The sequence below is a fragment of the Hemitrygon akajei genome, chromosome 5 (genome assembly GCF_048418815.1).
Source record: "Hemitrygon akajei chromosome 5, sHemAka1.3, whole genome shotgun sequence".
Lineage (NCBI taxonomy): Eukaryota > Metazoa > Chordata > Chondrichthyes > Myliobatiformes > Dasyatidae > Hemitrygon > Hemitrygon akajei.
In genome coordinates this window covers 152,673,213-152,696,349 of record NC_133128.1, presented here as the reverse complement: position 1 = coordinate 152,696,349, position 23,137 = coordinate 152,673,213, and the positions used below count along the sequence as shown (strand labels likewise).

Below are 23,137 nucleotides of genomic sequence, written 5' to 3'. Positions count from 1 at the left end.
CAAGATTCAAACAATGAAGAAGGGATTGGCCTCTCATTGGCTGCATCTGTTCAGCATGGATGTATTCATAATGTATATGTGGATTTATTTTAAAAAGCACCCTGGAATATAAACGTAAGGGATTGTGCAGATGCTGGAAATCTTGAGCCACACACACAAAATGCTGGAGGAACTCAGCAGGTCAGGCAGCATCTAGGGAGGGAAATAAACAGTAATTACTTTGGGCTGAGACCCTTCATTAAGAGTCCTGCTGAGTTCTTTCAGCATTTTTGTGTGTTACCCTGCAGTGGGGGCAGAGATTATATTATCAGTATATGTTTCACACTTCTCTCCTTTGACAGTGATATTAGTGGCAATGAAAATGCTCCTTCCAACTTCAACATTTCTGCTCCCGAGTTTCTCCAACATCAAGAACTTTCCAAGTATAATACCACCTGTTAAAAACAGCCTCAGCAAATTGAAATAAGCATTTCATACTAGTTTACATTTTGGGACGAAGTTATAGATGATCAATGTTGATTAAAAAATTGGTTTCTTTCTTTCTAAAGATCCTGCTCTTACCGGCGCTGGATAAAGCTTTCTGATTGAGTTACACTGCCTCATTGCCTCATACACCAGCAGGCATGATCGCCATTCACAGTTTTACGAACTTGTTTACAGCGGTGCTTCACCGCCGACAGCGAAAAGGGCACACACACCTGTGTACGGTTGAAGGCAACTCGTGCGAACACAGCTTGTGATACGCTGGCTCTCTTGAGCTCGTCCCGGACTTGCTGGTAGATCTCCGGAGCGACCTCAACTGAGGAGCTGGCAGGCTCAGTGGGCTTCACAGTCCTGGGGATGGGTGGGTGATTGAGGAACTGCTGGTTGATGGACTGCGGGTGCTGGTGAGCCAGCAGCCTGCTGACGGCGATCTGCTGGTTGATCAAGTGGGCCATGGCGAGCTGCTGCCTCACCAGCTGAGGGCTGAGCTGCGGCGACAACAGACTGGGGCTCATGATCGGCTGCAGGCCCGGGGCCTGGCTTCTGATGGGTGGGCTGTGATGGAGCTGGCTGTGCGGAGACTGCTCACTGCTTTTTGCCAGATTTGCCAGTTGACTGATGTTCGTCAGGTGGGTTGGCCGCTGTCCTAGGACACAGTACTCTGATAGATTTTCTCTCTCCACTATATTAAAAAATAAGATGAGCGTGTAACTCTCTTAGTAATCATCAGCAAAATTATGAACAGAATAATCAGTACAAACCTAAACTACTTCATAAAAGTTCAAAAGGCACCATTGCCCTACGTGGCTTTACCTGGAAAGTAATAGAAAAGAGTCTGCTGCATTAAAGAAAAGCCAAAAATGAGCTTATTGTTGCATAAATGGAAGCGAAACCAAGTAAACTTTATTTTCATTTTTACATGCTTCTGGTGTGACTCCTGTGGTACAATGACATGTCACCCAAGTCACCGCCCCTCAATATAATTGAACTTGTTTGTGCTCATTTGTGAGGCCCAAGTTCCTCTGTTCGGATCATGCAGCAAAGCTTCCTGCTTACACAACCGGCATGTGGAAGGCAGTAAGGTGGAAACTTTCGCTGCCGTCTTTCTCACCCATGGGCAGGACGTTTGATCAGGCATTGACAGATGCTAATTTGCCATCATGGCTTCTGCCATGTTTTTGAAGAGACGGTAACAGGGAACGTGTCAACTATTTGGTGTAGAGGTGACACTGTTGTGGTGATTTAATCAAGGCACAATGCAAGGAATGCTGTCAGTTAAGAAGGCAGCCTCAGCTCTGACCAAATTACAAAGCAATACTCACACAAGCAACATGAGCCAATCAGGGATGATTAAAGAATTGACTCAGAATGCTGCTGTTATGGGTTATAACTACATGTATCTTAAGGTGTTTCTTTTGTAATGCCTACGTGTTTATGAAACTGAAGAGCAGCAAACAGAATCTTTTCCCACTTTACTGTATATCCATTGGTAAGCTGAACCAAAGGGAAAGCAAGCTTCCTACCATAATCCTGCCAACATAGATGAACCTCAGCTTCCGAGTCACATCTATGGCTCCCCTATTGCTTACTCTCTTCACTTTCTAACTTAATGCACTTCACAGCAAGACATCATTCTAAAGTTTTTGTACCTTGAGCAAGTATTCCCTGGCAACTGTGCCGAGATTTGTTTTGTGTATATACCCTTTCCCTAGCATTTTACTTTTTGTTCAGGACATACCATGGACTTATTATAGACTGAATGCATTGATTAAATTATTAAAGAAGTGGACACAGCCTGGTTGTGGCTTTGCATAGACGAAGGGCAATGTGTGCCTTTGATGCACGTTGAAATTGTAAAATAAAGACACCCCGTTGTCACTGTATTTCTTTTATCTGTTTTGGCCCCGTTCTCTAAAATTGTTCAGGGAATATTCTGCTTGTAAAGCACTAACAAGAAATTATAGCATAATTGTTCAGGAGAGGCTGCAAAATAAGAGAGGTTTCTAAATTCCAGTTTAGACCAACACTCAATGTGATCGCCACATCACTGATGAAGTCATGGCTTCATTTTCTTCCATTTATGATAAGGAGCATATGGTCAATTGTGGGCACTGTAGAACAATGGATAGGTTAATTTAATGTTTATTAATCACCCAGCTCTTATCTCTTCTATTATTTTTAAGGTAGAGTAACAATTTAATAAACAAAATTTCTGCAGAATACAAGTGAATGCTGATGAAGTGGGGTGGTAGTGAGGTTGGGTGGGGAACAGTATACCTTTTAATAGTCTGTTTGATTGAAACATTGAGGGAACCCAGTCTTGTGCTGACTCTGAGAGAGTAAAAGAGAAAGATGATAAATATGCAAGTGAAATTCTAGCAATAAATAAATAAATAGATGAAAGGACATTCCTGCTACTCCAATAGGCACAAAAGGCTTCTTGAAGTCTTATGATCCACTTACCTTTCAAAGGGAAGGAATACAAAACTTGCTCCATTTATCAAAAGCTAACTCTGTTTAAATAACAAAATATTCATAAGGATCAATTCCTAAAGATTTCCTAGCAAAGTCATACTGGCGCAGGACTTGTATTGAGAATGGTAGGGCACTGGAGAATCTAATGGAACAGAGGGACCGTGAAGTACCTAGGAAATGCCATCACAGGTCAACGGGGTGGCAAAAGCAGGATTCAGCCCCTTATCAGTCAGAGCATTAAGCTTTGGAATTGGCTCATTACGTTGCATTTGCATAAGTAATTGGTGAGGCCACACTTGAAGGACCGTGTACTCGTTTGGTCGCCCTGTTGTAGGAAAGGCGTGGTTGAACTGAAAAGAGGGCAGAAAAAGGCTTATGGAGATGTTGCCAGGACTGGAGGGTCAGAGCTTTATGAAGATGTTGGCAGGTTTGGTCTTTATTCCTCGAAACATAGGAGAATAAGGTGGATGGTGGCAGTCTTTTCCCCAGAGGAGGGGAGTCCAAAGCTAAGGGCCATAGATTTAGGGTGAGAGGAGAATCATTTTAAAGTGCCCCAAGGATCAACTTTTCACACAAAGCATGGTGAGTATATGAAATGGGTCACCAGAGGAAGTGGTTGAGGCAGGTACCATGAAATCATTTATCAATAACTTGGATAGATACATGCAGAAGCAGGGCTCAGGTGGATATGAACCAAATGCAGGAAATTGGGACTAGATGGACGGGCACTAGATGCATGCTCAGCATGAACTTGTTGGGCTGAAGGGCCTGTATGTATGCTGTACTGTTCTATTTCTCTATTACTTATGAGTCTATTCAGACAGGGATGTAGTCAATGGACTATATTTGTTATGAATGCAATTTTAGCTTACTTTACATACATATTTCATAATATTAATTAATATTAATACATAGAACCTGAGGAAAATAATAAAGAAAATGATTTTAATAATTCATGGAAAGGGAAAAAATAGAAACTATGTTTATCTCTGTGTGGGAAACAATATATACAAAATAAAAAATGTTAATAAAGGAATTCTCAGAAAAAAAGCTCAAATGAACATTAGGAATTAATAAGAGCTGTAAACATGATGTAAATTATTTAAAAGTTACTTAGAATACATTTTTTGCATTTTATTTTTAAAGTTAAGTCTTAGTATCTGTGAATCAACTCATTAAAATCTCAGGTAAAAGCTAGATTCACATGTAGAATATTTTGGTTCAAAATTAGACATTTTTTCACTTCATTTATTCCATGATTTCCTGGTAATTTGTTGAACAAGGATCAAATACATATTGTAGTCATGGAATATGCACATTTACCTTATGATAAAGAGAGGCATTTATTGTTCTTAATTCTAAATGCAGACAGCAGGTATTCATTCAACATTAACATACATCAGAAGAGAAGGATTAAGAGAGGGCAAAAATGTATTCTATGTGGCTCTTGGATGGATGCCTTAACAATAAGATGGGCCCTGAGAATTTGGTGGAACTTGAGCTAAATTTGGAGATTTGATCCCAAATAACCAGGCTGTTTTTGGAGATGCTGAGTGTGAAATGATCATAATAAGTTTATGTGAGTTTATTCATAGCAGTTGCACGGAAAGAAATAACTTTGTAGACTATGATAAAATCCGAGATAGGCAAAATGTCTAACGTGGGTTTTCGTTTTGTTGTCTGCTGAGCAAATCCACCATCATTTGTAGTTTCCATGACAGTAGCACTGACGTGGAATTTATTTATGTGAGTTAACCTCCAGAAGTCACAGCTTCCAACACTTAGAGTAGGCCTAAGCCACAGTCACCTTCAGCCCTGCCACCTCGTCTGCTGCCTGCCCCTATGTCGAATTACCACTGGACTCCTGCCTACTAAACTTGTCCTGGATTGAACCTAGTTCAACTACAGTAGTAATGAACAGAAGTAATGTTCATACAAATGAACAGGAGACTTTGACTGCCAGGACAAAGTTAAGGGAGTTGCTTATGCGGTTAGTTTTAATATTTTTAAGAAAGTTCACTGTATCTAAAAACAATTTTGCGTTATTAACAAAACTTTAATTTTTAATGAATTCCAAGTGTCACTGAAAATTGAAGATTTTCCCAAAAGTTCAGAAACAGTGATGGATTTGGCAACCAATGAACCTGGAGATGGAGTCTCATTGGCTGTCAAAGCCATTGTGTGGACACAGCGGGCTACCTTCACTGAGGTGTATACTGGAGCCAGGTTCCCTCTAGAAAACATCATAAGTGGTCTTGCTGGAACTTGGTTACCAGCTACGTGTCCCCCCCGCTTTATGAATGTTCGCTTTACGCCACTTCGCTTTTACAAAAGACCTACATTAATAGCCTGATTTCGCATTGCAAAGAGGATATTCGCTTATACGAAAATTTTTCCCATATAAATTAATGGTTCTTCGCTTTACGCCATTTCGGCTTAAGGAAGGTTTCATAGGAATGCTCAACCTTTGTAAAGGAGGGGACACCTGTATTTCAGGATGAAGAAAGATCAGCGTAGTTATACTCTGCACACTTTGAGTCATTTCATAGTTGAAGAGTCAGTGAAAAATAGTAAGAAGCAATATTGCAAAACTCCAATAATGCATCATACTTTGGACCTTGACAGTGCCATGCCACCAGAGTTTCCAAACGATTGGTTAGTATTCCTGCTAAAACCCAAACATATTTATTTCACTCTTTATTTATTTCACATGTTATACAGACAGTATCATAATTTTTCCAGTGAATCTGTGAACTTAAAGGTATAGGAAATATGAATGCAATTTGTACCTTGGCATCTGGTTCGCATTCTAGTCTAATGTGTGAGCCAGATGCCAGACCATCAGGATTTCCAAAGAACTAAAGTCTTACTGTACTACAGGGACAACATGGTAGCTTAGTGGTTAGCACAATGTTTTATAGTACCAGTGGCCCTGGTTCAATTCCTGTTGCTGCCTGTGAGGAGTTTGTGACTACATGGGTTTCCTCCCAGTGACTTGGTTTCCTCCTACAGTCCAAGGATGTACTGATTGGTAGGTTGACTGATCATTATAAATTGTCCCATCATTAAGCTAGAGTTATATTGGGGGTTGCAGTTCGAAGGGCTGGAAGGGCCTATTCTGTGCTGCATCTCAATAAATAAATTTATATCTTTTTTTTTAATGTTCAATTTTCAGAGGATTTCTCAAAAAGTAACCAGAAGATATAGGAGCACCAAACAATGTGCTGTTGAAAAATATAGGGGCTGACAAAGTTGGATGATGCACTTTGGCTATGTAATGGTCTTGATAATATTGTACCTTTCAATACAGCAATAAGAAAAGTCAAATTTGTATCAAACAGGGCTGAGTAACACAGACTCTTGCCAATAATTTGGAAATGTCTTTACCTCCAGGTTGTCAGGACTGGCGTATAGAAATCAGGACAAATGGGCTTATAAGCATGAGAGTTTAAAATAATTAGAGGGTGTAATTGAAACTTACAAAATTCTGACAGGGCTGGACAATGCAGATGCAGGAAAAAATGGTGGTGACAGCTTAAGGATACAGGGAAAGCAATTTAGGACTGAGATAAAAAAAGAGCAGTAAGCTTGTGGAATTTCTATCATGGAGCCAAATCATGAAATATGTTCAAGAATAAATTGGATATAATTTTTATGAGAACAAGATGGGCAAGCATTGAACACTGCACACTTGAATTATTCAAACTATTTTCAGCTATATTGAGTGAAATGTCAAATGAAGACTTGAAAAATGAAAATGGACTATTATTATGAAGGGCTATAGATGTTCACCTGTCTAACTTCAGCACCTAATTAAATTACTGATTGGAAACACCTATGGTCTATGGTTGCACCACAAGAATTAGGATTGTCAGGCAGATCTTCTTAGACAGATCCTTGAGATTAGTAATAACTAGCTGTTTAATGTGTTTTTATGGGTTATGAGATGTGGGGCTCATTGGCCTCATCAAACCACCTCAGAACCTGTAATTCCTCCATGTATGGGGCAGAAGGTGCAGGTGGGCAGGTGAAAACTTTGTGAGTTGGTGTCTTCCTTTTGTTGCTCATGCTGGACATTTGTATGTTTCCTGCGCATGGACTCAAGGTCCTTGATGCCATCCTGAATGCTCCTATTACACTTTGAATGTTCAAGGGCCAGTGGTTCCTGGGAAGCAGCGGGATGTTGCACTTCTTCAAGGAAGTTTTGACACACCCCTGAATCTTTTTCTCTGTCAATCTGACAATTTCCTTCCATGACAGTGCTCAGAACAGGCTGCTTGCTTTGGGAATTTGCTGCCCAAAGTAGCCAGCTGGCAATAGCCATAGCCTCAGTGGTGGGGACATCTGCCCGGGAGAGGACACTGGCATTGACTGACTTATCCTCCCACAGAATTTGGAGGATCTTGTGGAGGCAGCATCGGTGGTATCCTTCCAGTGCCCTGGAATGACTGCCTCAGGTAATTCAAATCTCAATGGAATACAGGAAGGCATATAACACATACAGTAAGATGTAACAGGCAGGTCCCAGAATGAAGAGTAAAAGTTCAATGGGACATATGAAGGATCTCTCATTTTGTCTAAAGGGAATTCAACAGTAAGACAATCTGGGTTAAAGTGCAAATCCAAACTGCACCCTTCCTGCAATTAATATTAGCAATATTATGCACAGAATAAATTCCACTGACAACAGAATTTGTCCTTGTTTGTTTATGTCAAGAAATTGGGTGTGAAAAAGCCTTGATTTCATACTGGCATATACGTGGGTTCGTGTGCAGAATGTGTTTAAGCCACAAAAAGAGGAGCAAAAATTCATAATTAACCTATGCAGTGTAATCGAATAGCAATACAGCAGCTCCTCATCATGATGCTTGCTAAATTCTGGAAACACTGCAGCACTGGTAAATAAGAGGCGAGGTCTGGGTCTCTTACTCATCCTGTCTTCCTCTTTAATTCGACAGGACATGTGTTCCTCTTATTGATCAAATACTGAAGCAGAAGGGAAACCCCACTCAGAGGAGCATATGGGTTGGAGAGAAACTGTTTCTTTGCCATGGAAATGTAACCGAATGTGTAATTTATTATCAAAGTACAAATATGTCACAATATATCGCAAGAAAATGATTCTCAAGGTAGTATATGGTGTTATGTACATACTTTGACAATTAATTTACTTTACTTTGACTTTGACGTATGTTACCAAATCTAATGCATGACATGAAACCAAATGTGACTTATGAAACAGCCCAGGACTTCCCATTAGTATCACAATACAAACTATCAGCAGGTGTCCAAGTGAGACACAATTTCTACTGAGCACAAACAGTAAGTGGAGATTGGAAGAATCTAATTACCTTTAATCTTTTTGTATTTTTTGTACCACCTTCCAAACTCCTGGCACTTGGCTGATGATACATTGGCATAGTAAGTGCTGTTCACGATGGAGGAAATCATGCTCTGGTACCGAGAATGAAAAGAAAGTGGATCGCAAATTAGAAACAAATCCAAATAAAATCAATAAGCAAAGATGAAGGCGGAGCAGCGAGAGACTTAAATACACCCGAGCACTGGAAAGACACAGCAGCAAGTCAAAACCTCAACTACCAACAGAAACTAAACCATGCATAGAGAGCAATGAACACGTAAATAAAGAAATAATTCCTCTGTTTGAACCTCAGATGTCAGCCTCTATTCAATTATTATTAATACATTTTAGTGCCAGGATTTTCTTTTATTAACAATTTAACAATTCTATTCTTAACGTATCTTTGAAGGAACATTTTGAAACATGATGTGGAGGTTTACCTAGGATAAGGCAAAATGTAACTGAACCCTTGGAAGGGAGTTTTTGTTCTATTAATTTTAATTGTCTCATTCTACTCTTCAGAGTTGCACGTAAAGCATGGAAGAAAATCTTCTTTCCTTGTCCTACCAGTCATTCAAAAATCTATGCTGAATGGGCTCCGAGCTCATCAAATTTAAAATCATTGAGTATTATAGCACACACATCTTAGCTCACATAACATCAGTAAAAGAAATGAGTTTGGAGCTCAGCCCAGCCCTCAGCCTGACATCAAACTATGCCTATCTGTATGTAATCGCAGGTGGCATCATAATGTAAACAGGGCAGCTTTCAGGACCAACCTCTGTAAAGAAAGAAGAGGATACGGGAAGTGGCCCTGTGTTTCAATGGAGTAGTTACTGTTGGTTACAGGCAAGCCCAGCACTGATAAATTGAATGAATAAATTTCAGACAAATGGAGATTCCTTTCCAACCATCTGCCTGGTTTTGTGTCACACCAGTCCATGAAAGAGTCCTCCATACAACCCCCTGAATGGTTTCTGTATCATCTTTATCCTCATAATAAATCATCTGAACAATGGAATTACATGGAGAAGATGTGGTGAAATTGTTGGTTAGAATTGAAAATTGAAAAAAAAAGCAATGTTTGGTGTAAGAAAACCAAATGTAATGGTCATTTCACAAACTCCACAACAAATATGATAAAAATAACATGCTGAATATGAATACATTCCTGACAGATTTAAGAATTAATCCAATCACTGCACAGGGACAGCCAAATTGGTCTTCTGATTTGTGCTGGATTAGCCCATCCCATCTGCATGTTCATAAATCATAGGAGCAGAATTAGGCCATTTGGTCCATCAACTTCGCCATTCAATCGGTACTGATCCTTTTTTCCCCTTTTCAAACCCACTCCCCAGCTTTCTCCCTGTAACCTTTGATGCCATGTCCAATCAAGAACCTATCAAGCTCTGCCTTAAATACACCCAACAACCTGACCTCCATATACCACTCACATCACTCTGGATTAGGAAGAGAGTTCTTAGTTTCTGACCTTTTTCAAAGTAAGTTTTCTAGGAACCGGGTGAAATCATACCTGTGGTCCCTGTTTGTAGTGTTTGTCCAAAGCCATTGTAGGGGCAGATACATCAATACTGGCTATTTGAAGTCACATCCCAATGCCAGACAATAACCCAGAGACACAAGGGGAGAAAATTGCCAAGAAGGAATCTTATCTAAAATTGTATACATTCAAGCCATCCTAATCACTACAAACACAGAAGAGAAAAGGCTCAAGTACCTCCAAATAACTAAAATTCTAGCCAGAAAGTTTGAGAAACCAAAAATTAGGGACAGAATTAGCAGTCACTTGGCAAGTGTGAATTGATTAAAGAAAACGAGTATGGTTTTTTTTTTTATGACAATAGAGTATTTTGATGAATAGCAGAGAAGATCAAGAAGTGGTTGATGTGGTAGAAATGGCATTTGATTAAGTGTAACATAATTAACTGAAGCCTATGGAGTGAAAGGGATAGTAGCAGAATGGATAGAAAATTAACTAACAGGACATACAGTAATAGTGGAAGGGGTCACCAGGGTTTCAAACTATTCTAAATATGGGTTAATGATTTGAACATGGGTGTAGTACAAGGCATTTTCCAAATTTATTATGATAAAATACTTGAATGCATTGTGAGACGATTGTACTCAACTTGAAGGCAGCTTACAGAAATGGACAGACAGGTGGTAAATGAGGTTTAATGGTGAGACATGTTCAGTATTACATTTTGATAGAAAGAAGCATAATAAATTCAAGGGCATAATTCCAAAAGGGGTACAAACACAAAAATGACCTGGGGGTATATGTGTGTAGTCCATTGAAAGTGGCAGGGTCGGTTGAAATGGCAATATACAATCAATACAGAACCCTAAGCTTTATTAATACAGGCTCTGAGTAAAGGAGAAAGGACATTTTGACAAATCTTTATAGAACATTGGCACAACCACATGTATTGTGTCCAGGTCTGGGCACTGCACTTTAAGAAGTTAGAGCAAGACTTACCAAAATGATTCTAGTGATGCTGGATTTTAGTTACACTGATATTCAGGAAAAGCTGGGGTTGTTCTCTGAGGAACAGATAAAATTACCAGAGAGTTGGATAATGCTATCTAAAATAATGATGCTATAAACAGAGTAGATAATAAAAAATACTATCCTATAGGTGGAGGAATAAACAGCCAGGGGACACAGGATAAAGAGGATTAGGAAAAGAACTAGAAATGACACAAAGAAAAATAGTTTACACAGCGAGTGAGTGTTCAGTAACTAGGAAGCACTGCCCGGGAATCATAACAAAGCGCTTTTACAGTTGCTGGAAATCTTGAGCAACACATATAAAATGCTGCAGGAACGCTGCAAGTCAGGCAGCATCTATGGAGGGGAATAAGTAATTGACTGTTTATTCCCTTCCATAGATGTTGCTTGAATTGCTAAGTTCCTGCAGCATTTTGTGTGTGTAACTGCCAGGGAAATCGTGGGAGCAGTTTCAATTGCAGCATTGAAAAGCGAGCTGGCAAAACTTAAAAGGAGTGAATTTGCACAGCTCTAAGATGAGAAAGGACAATGAGACTAGTTGAATTGTTCTTGCATGGAGCTGGTTGACTCAATGGACTGAATGGCCTCTTTCCCCGCTGAAGCCACTCTGTACCTTTGACTTTTCAGACCACTTGCCTAATTAGTACGAGGTTGTAATTTCAGAGGGAAAGTTTCCTGTGGGATTGATCCTACAATTACTTCAGATATCTTTGTATGTTCAGCTGTAAAATTGGAGACACATAGATTGCAGTCATGGGTAATACCATGTTTGATTTAGCAGACACTAGACATGAAAATAGAAGCTAGAATGTAGCTTAATTGTACCCTCCTTCTTTCAAGTGGTTACATGGGTTGACTGCACCACATCAAGAGACAGCAAAGACTGTCCCAGAGTGGGTAAAACAATAAGACAATCCAAATAACTTGTTCACACTATTAGGAAAGGGAAGAGAAGAAAACAGTCTGTAGCAACCAAAAATAATGACTGAAAGATACTGTGCAAACTAATTTTGGGGGGGGGGGGGGAGAAACAATTTTTTTCTACAATACCGTCATCTTTTTGAGCATCTCTCTTTTCCAGTCACAGTCTTTCTTACTTCACACTAAAATTATTATTTTTGTATTGTTGGTGATACTGGTCCCCTCCTGTTCTCCCTAAGTTCTAAACAGGCAACCTTCAAAAGTGGTCCCATTGGTAGTGCTCTCCTTTCTGCATTAGGAAACTGCAGTTTGAGTCTCACTCCTGAGGGTTAAGTACAAAAGTCTAGGCCAAGTACAGAATGCATGAAGTGCTGCATGATTGGAAGCATGATTGCCAACATCCCCTAATGGTACAGAAATTCCAACACCTGAGAAAATTGCATTGACACTGAATAGTTATTTCCACTAAAACCTGTGGCAAGATGGCGGCACGACGCAGCGCGCAGCGGCCACTCCAGGAATGAATATCTGTTATCTGTAAGTAAGGGCCGTGTACAATCCTGATTTGATGGAGATGGACGTGTGAAGCACGGAGGAGCATCTGGTGAAACTTTTGAAATGCCTGTTTCGCTGCCGCTGCTACTGTACGATCGGAAAAATCTCCAGAAGGAAGGCCCCGAATCCTCGGCTTTGCCTGTTGCTTGGCGGGCGGGGCCGGAGTCGAAGTGCTCGGCAGAGATGGTGCTTGGTGCTCAGTGTCGGAGGGCTTGTTGGAGGCTCGGTTTTCGGACGGACTCGGAGTTGGCTGTGGTCGGAGCTCCCAAAGTGCTGTATCGGCAAGCTGCGGCGCTGGAGGTTCATGGCAGGAAGAGTTTTTCTTCCTTCTACCGTCTGCATGAGATGATGGGCTGTCGACACTTTGAGACCTTTCTTTTAAACCGTGCCATGGACTGCTCTTTATCAGATTACAGTATTGCTTTGCACTGTTGAAACTATGTGTTATAATTATGTGGTCTTTGTCAGTTAGTCTTTTATCAATTGTGGTATTGTCTGCACTGTTGAAACTATATGTTAACTATAACTATATGTAACTATGTGGATTTGTGTAGGTCTTGTAGCTTTAGGTTTGTCTGTTGGGTTTGTAGTTCCTTTCCGGGGAACGTGCTAAGACGGTAGCGCGATATTGATACGCAGCAGCCTCTCCAGACTCTGGATTGGGGATTACCAAATGTTACGTGGTTTTTCTTGTATGGTCTGTTTTGTACTTTTTCGTGATATCATTCCGGAGAACATTGTCTCATTTTTTAACTGCATTGTATTTGTGGTTTATAAATGACAATAAACTGAATCTGAATCTGAGGTCTTTCCCAGGTTACTAAGCCCAACTTACGCATAGCCATGCCTTCCAACAAGTGCCCGGGAGACTGGGGTAATAGATTTGCCAGCTGCTGCCATGTGAGAACACAACTGTAAGAACATTTCTGACTTGCAATCTGCCTGATTACAAACAGTTTATGGAAATGAAACTAGTATACTGAGGAGGACCTGCCACTGATGCCTGCCCTCCTATATTCTTCCGAGACCCACAATAAGCACCAGTAATGCACTAGAAAATACCATCGGCACTGTCTCCTCAAAATCTTCCAAATACAATAGGAGAAGGAAGTCAGCAACCTCTCTCAAATTAGTATCTTTAGTACTGAGCCCCTATTAGCAGATTTTGGCTATATTGGGCACGCCAATACCAGACTCCCAAAATCTGAGCTCTGTCTGGGGAAGAAATTCCAAAATGATCAGAGAATGAGATTCAAGAATATGCTCAATGCTTCCTTGAAGAAATACAACATCCCCATTGCCCCCTGTGATCTCCTTCCCCACAACTGCTCAAGCCTGATGCTGGGAAGGCCGATGCTTTTTGAAGGTGGACGGGGTAAAAATGTGTCCAGTATCCTGAATGGGTGAGTGGGAAATTCTTGTTATTTGAAAGGAAGGAGTGAAAAGGAGGCTTTTTCAAGTATTTTTGTGCATTGTTTCTGAAAGGTCTAGGGTATTGCCTTTAGCATTTAACTCTGAATAAAACTGCAGTCTTTTGAAAGACCGGTAACATCTCTGGAACGTGTAACTGGCAGGTTCCCTATTATATTTTCTTTTTCTCTTTAACTATTTAATTCATACAATATCCATGTTTACAATACACAGTTCAGTCTACTTGGCTGTTCTACTTGCAGAATCTTCTGCTAGCAGTAGGCCTTGTTGTAGCCCAGTCCATAAACATCCTACCTGTACAAGCTTTGTCCACAAACACTGACCAGAATAAACTCCACCAACAACACTACATTGGCAACCCAAGTTGCAGGTAACATTCTGGTGGTTGCAATACTAGGCCAGGAGCCTGTCGTCTTTCACATATTTGTGTAGAAGCTGCCCTGCACAACTCCAAATAGAGCAAAGGAATGATCCATCACAGACACAAGAGAAACTGCAGTTGCTGGAATCTGGAGCAAAAACAGACTGCTGGAGGAAATCAGTGGACCAGGCAGTATCTGTGAAGAGAAATGGACAGTCAACCTTTCAGGTTGAGACCCTTCATCAGCAGTGGATCCATCAGACCTGTGCCACCATTTTACTTTAGTCCTTAGAATTGACTATCTGGTCTTATTCACACTGCAATTTGTTGGTGATAACTGCACATAATAGCTGCATCTGCAACACTACAATAGTCATCACACTTTTAATGTACAGCATTGACTATAAAGCACTTTGGAACATATTACGCCAGTGCATGATGCTGAAGAAATGCAACTCTTTCCTTCTCACTTCTCCCTACATCCTCCGTGTGTTTCACAGTGATCCAGTGCTCCATTTCTCCCCTCTTAACCTCCCCCCCTTTACAGGACTTTGTTGAACTCATTATCTTTCTCCAGCTTCTTTTCACCTCAAACCTAAAGAATCTCTGCATATTCATTTACTTTTTCTTCCCTAGTGAGATCTGGCCTTCATGCATTTCCCAGTTGATTGTCCCATATCCTACTTTCTTAGCTCACAAATGGATTCAAATCACCCACGTGAATTTGTTCATTTTAACCACTGAAGTGATGGGGAACACGGCCACTCCTCCCTAGCATCTTCAAGGCCAACATAAAGTCACTGGGCAGCAAGATAGAGGACCTGAGGGCAAGATTGCTGTACCGGGGGATTGCCACGTTCTCTGTTTCACTGAGGTATGGTTCGTCCCCCAAACTCCAAACACCAAGCTCCACCCGAGGAGTTCTCAATCCATCAGATGGTCCAGTTGAGGGCATCAGGATTGGGAAAGGTGTTGGTGCCTGCTTCCTGATAAACAAACCGTGGTGCTCGGTCTCATCTCACTCTTGCTCTACCGAATTGGAACATCTAATGATTAACTGTGGACCATCTGCTTTCCAATAGAGTTCTCCACTGTGATCCTGACTATGGTTTACATACTATCAAAGCCAGATGCCAAGTAAGCATTCGACATAATGAGTGCCATGATTAACAAACAAGAAATGGCCTACTCTGATGACTTTCATATCCTTGTTGGAACATCAATCAGGATAGCTGGAAGAAATCTTTGTCCAGCTACAGTAGCACACGACCTGCAGCACCAGAGGACCCAACGTACTCAGCCAGTACCACACTACCATCAATAATACCTACTGTTCCATTCCTCAGCCAAATTTTGGGTATGTGACCATCTAGCTATTCTTCTACTACCTTTATATGGGCAGAGACTAAAGAGCAAGGCACCAGAGGTAAGGACAACAAATAACTGGTCACGGGAGGCAGAGGAGCGGCTATAGTTCAGCTTCAAGTTGGTGGATGGGGCCATGTTCAAGGACTCACCAGGGGACCTAAATAAACACGTCGCGGTAGTCACAGGCTTTATGAATCATTAGGTGTCTTCCCCAAACAGAAGCCCTGGATGAACAAAGAGATTCACAGTCTGTTGAGGGCTAATTAGGTGATGTTTAAAACTGGTGCTCTGGGAAAGTACAAGAGGTTCTGGTATGACCTGAAAAGTCATTTCATATGTGAGGTGTGAGATCTTGGACTAAACTTATATCATAAGACACTGCTTGACAACTGTTGTTCTCTTGAGATAAAATTTGGCTCAGCAACGCTTGGACCATGGGCCCAGACAATGCTGCCAGATACCAAGCCTGTGAATCCAAATTCCTGAGGTGAGTTCTCATTGGGCAATGTTCGATGCCAAGAACTAATAATTAAACTATGGCCGAAATTGATTGACTACTGGATCCTGGGAGCACCAACAGTAATAGCCTTTCTGTAGATCTACAATGCAAGCTGCATTAATTGTTCCAGACCTTGCCCATGGCAGATTTGTCATGGCAACATAAATTGTTCCAGAGGTTGAAGTAATACCACAAAGCACTAAGAGCTGGTAAAACACTTGGCCGGACCCACTTGTAAAACTGGGCATCAAATGGGTCACAAAATGTAGAAGTGATATTATTTTGCAATCATCTGAATTATGGGTTACGGTGAAAGAACTGACAATAGATAATTATTGGATTAAAGTCTTAAAGTTCACTAATAAACATAATTTCCTATTTATTTCTGCATACTGAGTCCACACTGGAGGTGTATATTCCACCTAGTAATGGCAACACCTTGAGCCTGAAGCAGTGAATTTTCTGATTAAAGCATTAAAGATGCTAGCAGCAGAGTCCAATACAGGAAGTAATGCAAGCAGAGCAGGATACACATCGCAATGCTGCAGAGAACACTGGAAATACTCAGCAGCTCAGGCCGCATCTGTGGGTAAAGAAACAGAGCTGATGCTGCAGATCAGAGAGAGAAAAGAATAAATAAAAACAAGTTGAGCTCATATGACAGATGGATGACTGGCACAGATGGAGAGTTCAACGTGGAGTCTGAACGGCTGCAACCCCTGGCAGAAGACAAGCTGCTGCTCCTCAGATTTGCACTGGGCATTGCTGTAGCAGGACAGGGGGCTACTGACTAACAGGGCAGAGTTGTAGTGGAATAGGAAATTGAGGTGGCAGGCAACAGGAAGCTCAGGGTGACCCCTGTAAAATGAACACGACTGGAGCAATGCTGGTATCAGTATGTTGCTAGACTTGTTCCATTATCAACTATTTCTGCTGTCGACCTTAGCTTTGGCCTTTCTCGCTCTCTTTCCCCAGCTGGTACATGATCAAAAACCTGACAAGAATCATAAATCCGGCTTCACCACCAGCCTCGCCTGACCCGCTGAGCATTTCTATTTCCTGCTTTCTCGGCTTTTGATTCTGTATTTTCAGTCAGTGCGGTATTTTATTTTCATAATGACAATAGAAAGCAGAATTTCAACCTGGGAGAGAGGGCATTCTTTGGCCAGGGTGCTCTGGTTCATTTCCTTCAGCAGCTCCTTCAATGCGTTCCGAACAGTGGCATGGTTCCACTGCTCTGCGGGAAGGTCCTCAAACTTTGCACAGCTGTGAAGCGCAGAAAAGTAAGAGCTTTCAAAAAAAAAGAAACAAATCTTCACCCATACCAAGCCTTCGGCCTAGTAATGCCGAGCAAATATTTCTTCCAGTCTGGTTCTGTTTACAAAACTAGCCTGAGGCACAACAGGGCAGGCAGAAGCTGCCAAGTCACATCAATCCCTTCTTTTTTTTAGAGCTTTTTACATTGGCAAATATCCCCAACCCCCAAACCTGCCAAGCTCATTTTAAAACATTTTCTCCTTTTTACTTGAGACTTCAAAAGGGAATACTTATTGAATCACTAGATTCTGAGTTCCTGTAGAATTACTTTACACCATATTGTTGGCTTCTGCCAATGACAGATGTTTGAAAGCACCCACCTTTGTAACTGGATTTTCAGCGTCACAACATGATGGACATCCTGTAACATGTCAGCTACAGTTGCATCTGGTGCTTCAGTGAGATAGTTCAGGGGCAGAGGACTCCACTTTCCAACCTTGATCATGCCTGATTCAATTAATGACAAAATCCATTAAAGATCAGCAAAATGTACGAGGCAGCACAATGAGCAATGAACAGTAAATACATTTAAGACAAGGTTGGATAGATTTTTGCATGATAGGGTTATGGGGAAAAGGCAGGTTGATGGAGATGGGTCCATGGCCCAGTGCCTTGATCTTATTGAATGGCGAGGCCGTCTCAGTGGGCCAGATGGCCTACTCCTGCTCCCATTTCATCTGTTCTTATGTAACACCTTTTTACAAGGGAGATCCTTTGCAGAAAATCCATACTCTTTTCATCATCAATTCTACCTCAGCATTCCTGACAAATGAACATTTGCCCCAAACAACCTGATGAAAAACTTTTAAAAGTTTATTAGAGTCATTATATTCCTCTTAACACTAATTCTGAGCACCAAGTTAAAAGTCTATTGGACGTGTTTGTAAATTTGATGGAACTACTGTTGTTGGCAGGGTATGTATTCCTCACTGTGTGGCAGCATAAGTGATTACAAAACACGGGTGAGGTGCCACAGTACGGTAGGGTAAAAATAGAACTATTAGTTTTTATTTAGGAACTATTTTCAAGGATTCAATGGCCCAACTATAAAACCAGTTCAAAAAGAATTGCTTGGTTTGACTTTGATAGGTTCCTAACGTTAAACAGATAGCAAACAGTGGTCTAGCAAAAACAGCAAAAAGCTGGTTCAGAGGCCCTACACTAGCAGATTCCCAAGATTCAAGGAGTAATGGACAGCTGAACAGGTTGTTGCTAAGATAGATCCCTCCCTTATGAGCTAGCCATGGGGGAGCACGTGACTGATGTTAGGCAGTTCCTAAACAATGGTCCAGAGTTTGGAAGGGGTTACAAGGGAAAGCAATTTAGCCGCAGGAACAGGGATCAATACTTAAAGACAAACTAGGCTAGTGAAAAGTCATTGGTCGGGTCCTGCTGAGGTGCTGGATGGTTGGAACTGGCAAAGTGTCATTAGTCTGCCTTCCAGCTAGGAGATTGGATGGGGGCTTGGACTAGTGGGTTCATGAGGGGTCAGTCCAAGAAGAAGACATGCCAGCACTGGCAGGCAGGTTGGATTCGTCCATAGGGCCAGGAAACAGAATGAAAGCTTGGCCAACAAGTTAGTGGATCAGACAGGGACAAAGCTGATAGGCACTGATGGAGGGGCAGTCCATGGACATTGAGTAGGTGATGGGGTTGGGTTGAGGTCACGAATTGGGGAGGATGGAACGGTGGGGTGAAATTCCAGGGAAGTGGCAAGATGAGTATATTGTATGACAGGGGATATACCTTGGACAGGGTGTGAATGCTGGACAGCAGAGCAGAGGCTGAGACCCAGGCACAGTTACGTCCATGGACAAGTTGCAACTGAATACAGCATCGGTTACAAATCAAATCCATTCTAACCCACCTGTGCTAGAGGATACAGGTCCCACATTCAGCTCATCAGCCAACTTACAACGTACAGAGCTGTACATCAGAGTACTTTCAGGTCCATGGTGCGACCCATAGCTGAGTGCTCATCTTTGTATGGATGTCCAGAAATATGACCAAGGATGCTGACGTTTCAAAGGTGGTTCCTGTTAACTATACTTGTTTTATTTGCATGAAGGTTGGTTGCATCCAGTTATGAAAACACATTATGGACAATTCGGAACATCCCGCAGTTGTCCTTCCTGTGTTTTTTTTTAATTAATTGAAACATTTGTTAGTGACTTTGCACGCTAATGCTAAGAGCATGAATCTAATAGATTTAATAGAAAGGAGAAAGAACTTGTTTGTAAATGTAGGCTTTCACTACCTCAAGGCAGCTATTGTTCTTCAGAGAATGAGCTATTTTGGAAGTGAGGTCTCTAGTTTTAAGCAGGAAATGCATGCAGCAAGGTTTCTCATCAGCAACGTGATAATCCTTCCACTGTTTGTTTCTGCACTATGGGAGGTCTTTGGTGGAATGGCTTTATATTGCCCTGTACAAGAGAGAGCCTTTGTAAACCAGCTCATACAACTCAAAGAACTGTCAATTTAGGCAGGTATGTCACACCTCATGGCCACATACACATTACGTGGGATAACTATCAAACAGGTGCATATTTACATTTTCTAATATAAAATCTCCCCTATTTTAATGCTATTTATGAAATTTGACCAGTACAATCAATGCACAGCATAAGAAGCAGCAAGATAGAGACTGAACCCTTTTCTCTGACACTACACTGTGAAATATCAGGAGAAAGGTTTGGATGTGTGATTCCACAGTGACATGTATATAGCTATTGTTCCAGCTAATCACTTGGTCTGGGGCCATCTAGAAGGCCCTTGGGATGGAGCCCTAAATCCTGGCTTCCAGCTACAGTTGGCTGACTGCAGAAACTGTAGGTCCCAGAATACCATTTATACTTCAATCCAGTAAAACTAATTCACTAAATGCAAGCTCGGGGAAACAATCGTTCACCCAAGCAAATGGCAGAGCAGGAAATGAAGGTGACATTACCAAGTACAATGAATTAGATAGATTGATCTCAATTACAGTGGAACTGGTACCATTTGTCCTTTAAAAACAGATACATATATAATGCAGGTAAATGCTGAGGCCAGACACATGGATCTTACATACCAAAGAAACAGTAATAGATATACAACCCTTGAGCAGGACCTGCCAGTCAGTAACTTTGTGGCTGATGTTTTACCTCAGCATAATCTCCTGTACTATCTCTATATCTCCTGACCTCCCCTCCAAAAAATCTAAAAATGTATCATAAACACAAGAGATTCTGCAGATGCTGGAAAACCAGAGCAACACACACAAAATGCTGGAGGAACTCAGCAGGTCAGGTAACATCAATGGAGGGGAATAAGCAGTGAATGTTTCAGGTCGAGATGTCAACTGCTTATTGTTCCCCTCCATAAATGCTACTTGACCTACTGAGTTCCTCCAGGATAGGGAGAGGGAGAGGGAGAGAGAGAGTGCATGCATGTGTGTGTTGCTCTAAATATATATCAGCTTTTCTTTGTCTCATCAATGAAGATTCACTGCTCTCTGATGAAGAAGTTTCTTCTCATCTCAGTCCTGCTATGATTGACACCCCCTCACTTTAAGATTGTGACCCTGGACCTAGGCACCCCGGCCTGTGTTTACAAGAATCTTCTTCCATTATCCTCAGGAAACTAGGTTGTCAGATATTCTTAGATGCTAACTAAACTTGTAGGGTCAGTGGGAAGATTGGGAAGGGGGAGAGGGAAAAGGTGGTGGAGAATATTAATTATTTGGACCTTCTACGCCCATGGTTCCCAAAGAGGTATCCACGGTACCCTTGCTTAATGGTATCCGTCCATGGCATAAAAAAGGCTGGGAAGCCTTGTTCTACACTTACACTATCCACCATCTGTTCTTCAGGTCAGACATCTTTGGTCAAGTATGACCTTGGCCTTCATACAGCAAGTTCTTCTTATCCTACAGTGTCTGTCACTTGCAGTTAATTAGATCTTTGAGCTCTTGGTTATCTCACCTTCTTGATAAATGTTAATTACGGTGGATTTCTGATCTGTTCATATATTGTGGACGCTGTGCAGCTTCTGATGGCTCAGAGTCAAGTGATGGTCTTTAAGCTGCTGTCAAGAGATTTATCTTTGTGGGGTCCTTAAGAGCGTTGACATTGGAATTGCTTTATTATTGTCACATGGACCAAGATAAAGTGAAAAGCTTGTTTTGCTTACCCCTCATACACGGCATATTGAGGCAGAACAAGGTAAAGCAGTAACAATGCAGAATAAAGTGCTACAGCTACCAAGAAAGTGCAGTGCGGGTAAACAATAAGGTGCAAGATCATAAAGAGGTAGATTGTGAGGTCAAGACTCCATCTTATCATACTAGGGAACCATTCAATAGTCTTATAACAGTGGGGCAGAACCCTCATTGAACCCTCTGGAATGTGTGTTCAAGCTTTTGTATCTTCTCCCTGATGTGAGAGGGGAGAAGATAGATTGTTCAGGGTGGATGGGGTCTTCGATTATACTGGCTGCATTACTGAGGCAGTGAGAAGTACAGACACTTCTATAGAAGGGCGGTTATGTTGTGCTGTGTCCACAACTCTCTACAGTTTCCTGTGGTCATGTGTATAGCAGCTGTCAAACCAAAGCATTATGCATCCAGATAGGATGTTTTCTATGGTGCATTGATAAAAATTTGTAACGATCGACAGGGACATGCTAAATTCCTTTAGCCTTTTGACATTCCTGTGGCAGGATAAGTGAATCAAACTCAGCATCCTCACAGAGGAACAACATCCCCAGATTGAGACAAATCTGTTCTGTTGTAGCCTGACACTGGACCCCTGAAAGAGTTAATTTATCCCAGTCACGGGACGAGATTGCCCTATGGACAAAGGATTCAGGATGTCCTCAAAAACCTACTTAAAAATCTGTGTCGTCATTTGTTTCTGACATCACTCAAAATGGAGAAGGAACATTTAGGATTGTATGAGAAGCTTTAAGTTCATGTCTCAAGATAACTCAGATACTCAGTATAAATGGAAGAAGGGAGCATCTTTCACAAATTATCCATCTGCCCGCCACCTCAGCCATCAGCTGTCCCATCGATGACATGGTCCAAGTCCCACATTGGCCTCATCAGCCATCTTGGTAGCTTCAGAAATGGGCTGGAATTGTATCATGCCGAAAACCAAGGAGCCACCAAAGAACAGATCACCTCATCTCACAAATCTCCATTCATACACCGTGTCCCTAGTGAGATGAAAGAGTGACAGCTCTTGCCATCACTCACCCCTCCTTCTCACCCCTAAAAAATGATGTTTAAGTAGCTTCTACCATCATGGAGGAAACAGGAAGCTCCCTGAAATGGCAAAGGCCTATTGCAGTAGACATGTCACAATTTTCTGGAGACTACTGGTGGCCTCCCCTGCTGGCAACCCTGTCTTTTTTTAAATGAACTCAGCTAAATTAACTCTGCTGTGTTCTCAACTCTTGACAGTGAACATTTATGTGGAAGGGAAAATATCTCATGGAAGTCAAAAGGAAACTACAGATGCCAGAAATTTGAAATAAAAACAGAAAATGCTACAAATACTCAGCTGGTCAGGCAGCATCTGTGCTGAGAGGAACAGTTAATGTTCCAAGTCCAGGATCACAGGCTTTGTTGTTTCCAGGCTTGAAACAATAGCTACTTCTCTTTGTACACTGTCCGATCAGCTGAATTTTCTAAGATTTAAAGTTTTGTTAAAAATAAAGCTCATTATTACTTTGGTCCCTAACTCAAATCCTCTAGCTTATGAATCAAGATATGACTGTGAAGCAATGCAAATACTGTATACTATTTTTTGAGCTGCCTCAGGAAGGAAGCAAATGAGTTAGAGCCAA

The 23,137-nt window shown here is 41.4% G+C and overlaps 1 protein-coding gene across 11 annotated transcripts in view; it reads right to left on the bottom strand.

The window, feature by feature from the left end:
* satb2 (SATB homeobox 2) overlaps positions 1-23,137 on the bottom strand; it is a 242,449-nt gene that overhangs the window by 165,821 nt on the left and 53,491 nt on the right. For 10 of the 11 annotated variants that reach the window (XM_073046915.1, XM_073046920.1, XM_073046909.1 and 7 more), the window contains exons 4-8: positions 17,629-17,755; positions 17,134-17,257; positions 8,310-8,412; positions 2,761-2,814; positions 699-1,165 (exon numbers count right to left, since the gene is read on the bottom strand). In XM_073046915.1, the coding sequence (XP_072903016.1) occupies positions 699-1,165; positions 2,761-2,814; positions 8,310-8,412; positions 17,134-17,257; positions 17,629-17,755 (875 nt within the window). The remainder of the gene's footprint in view (positions 1-698; positions 1,166-2,760; positions 2,815-8,309; positions 8,413-17,133; positions 17,258-17,628; positions 17,756-23,137) is intronic. The other variant, XM_073046910.1, reaches the window with a different exon arrangement.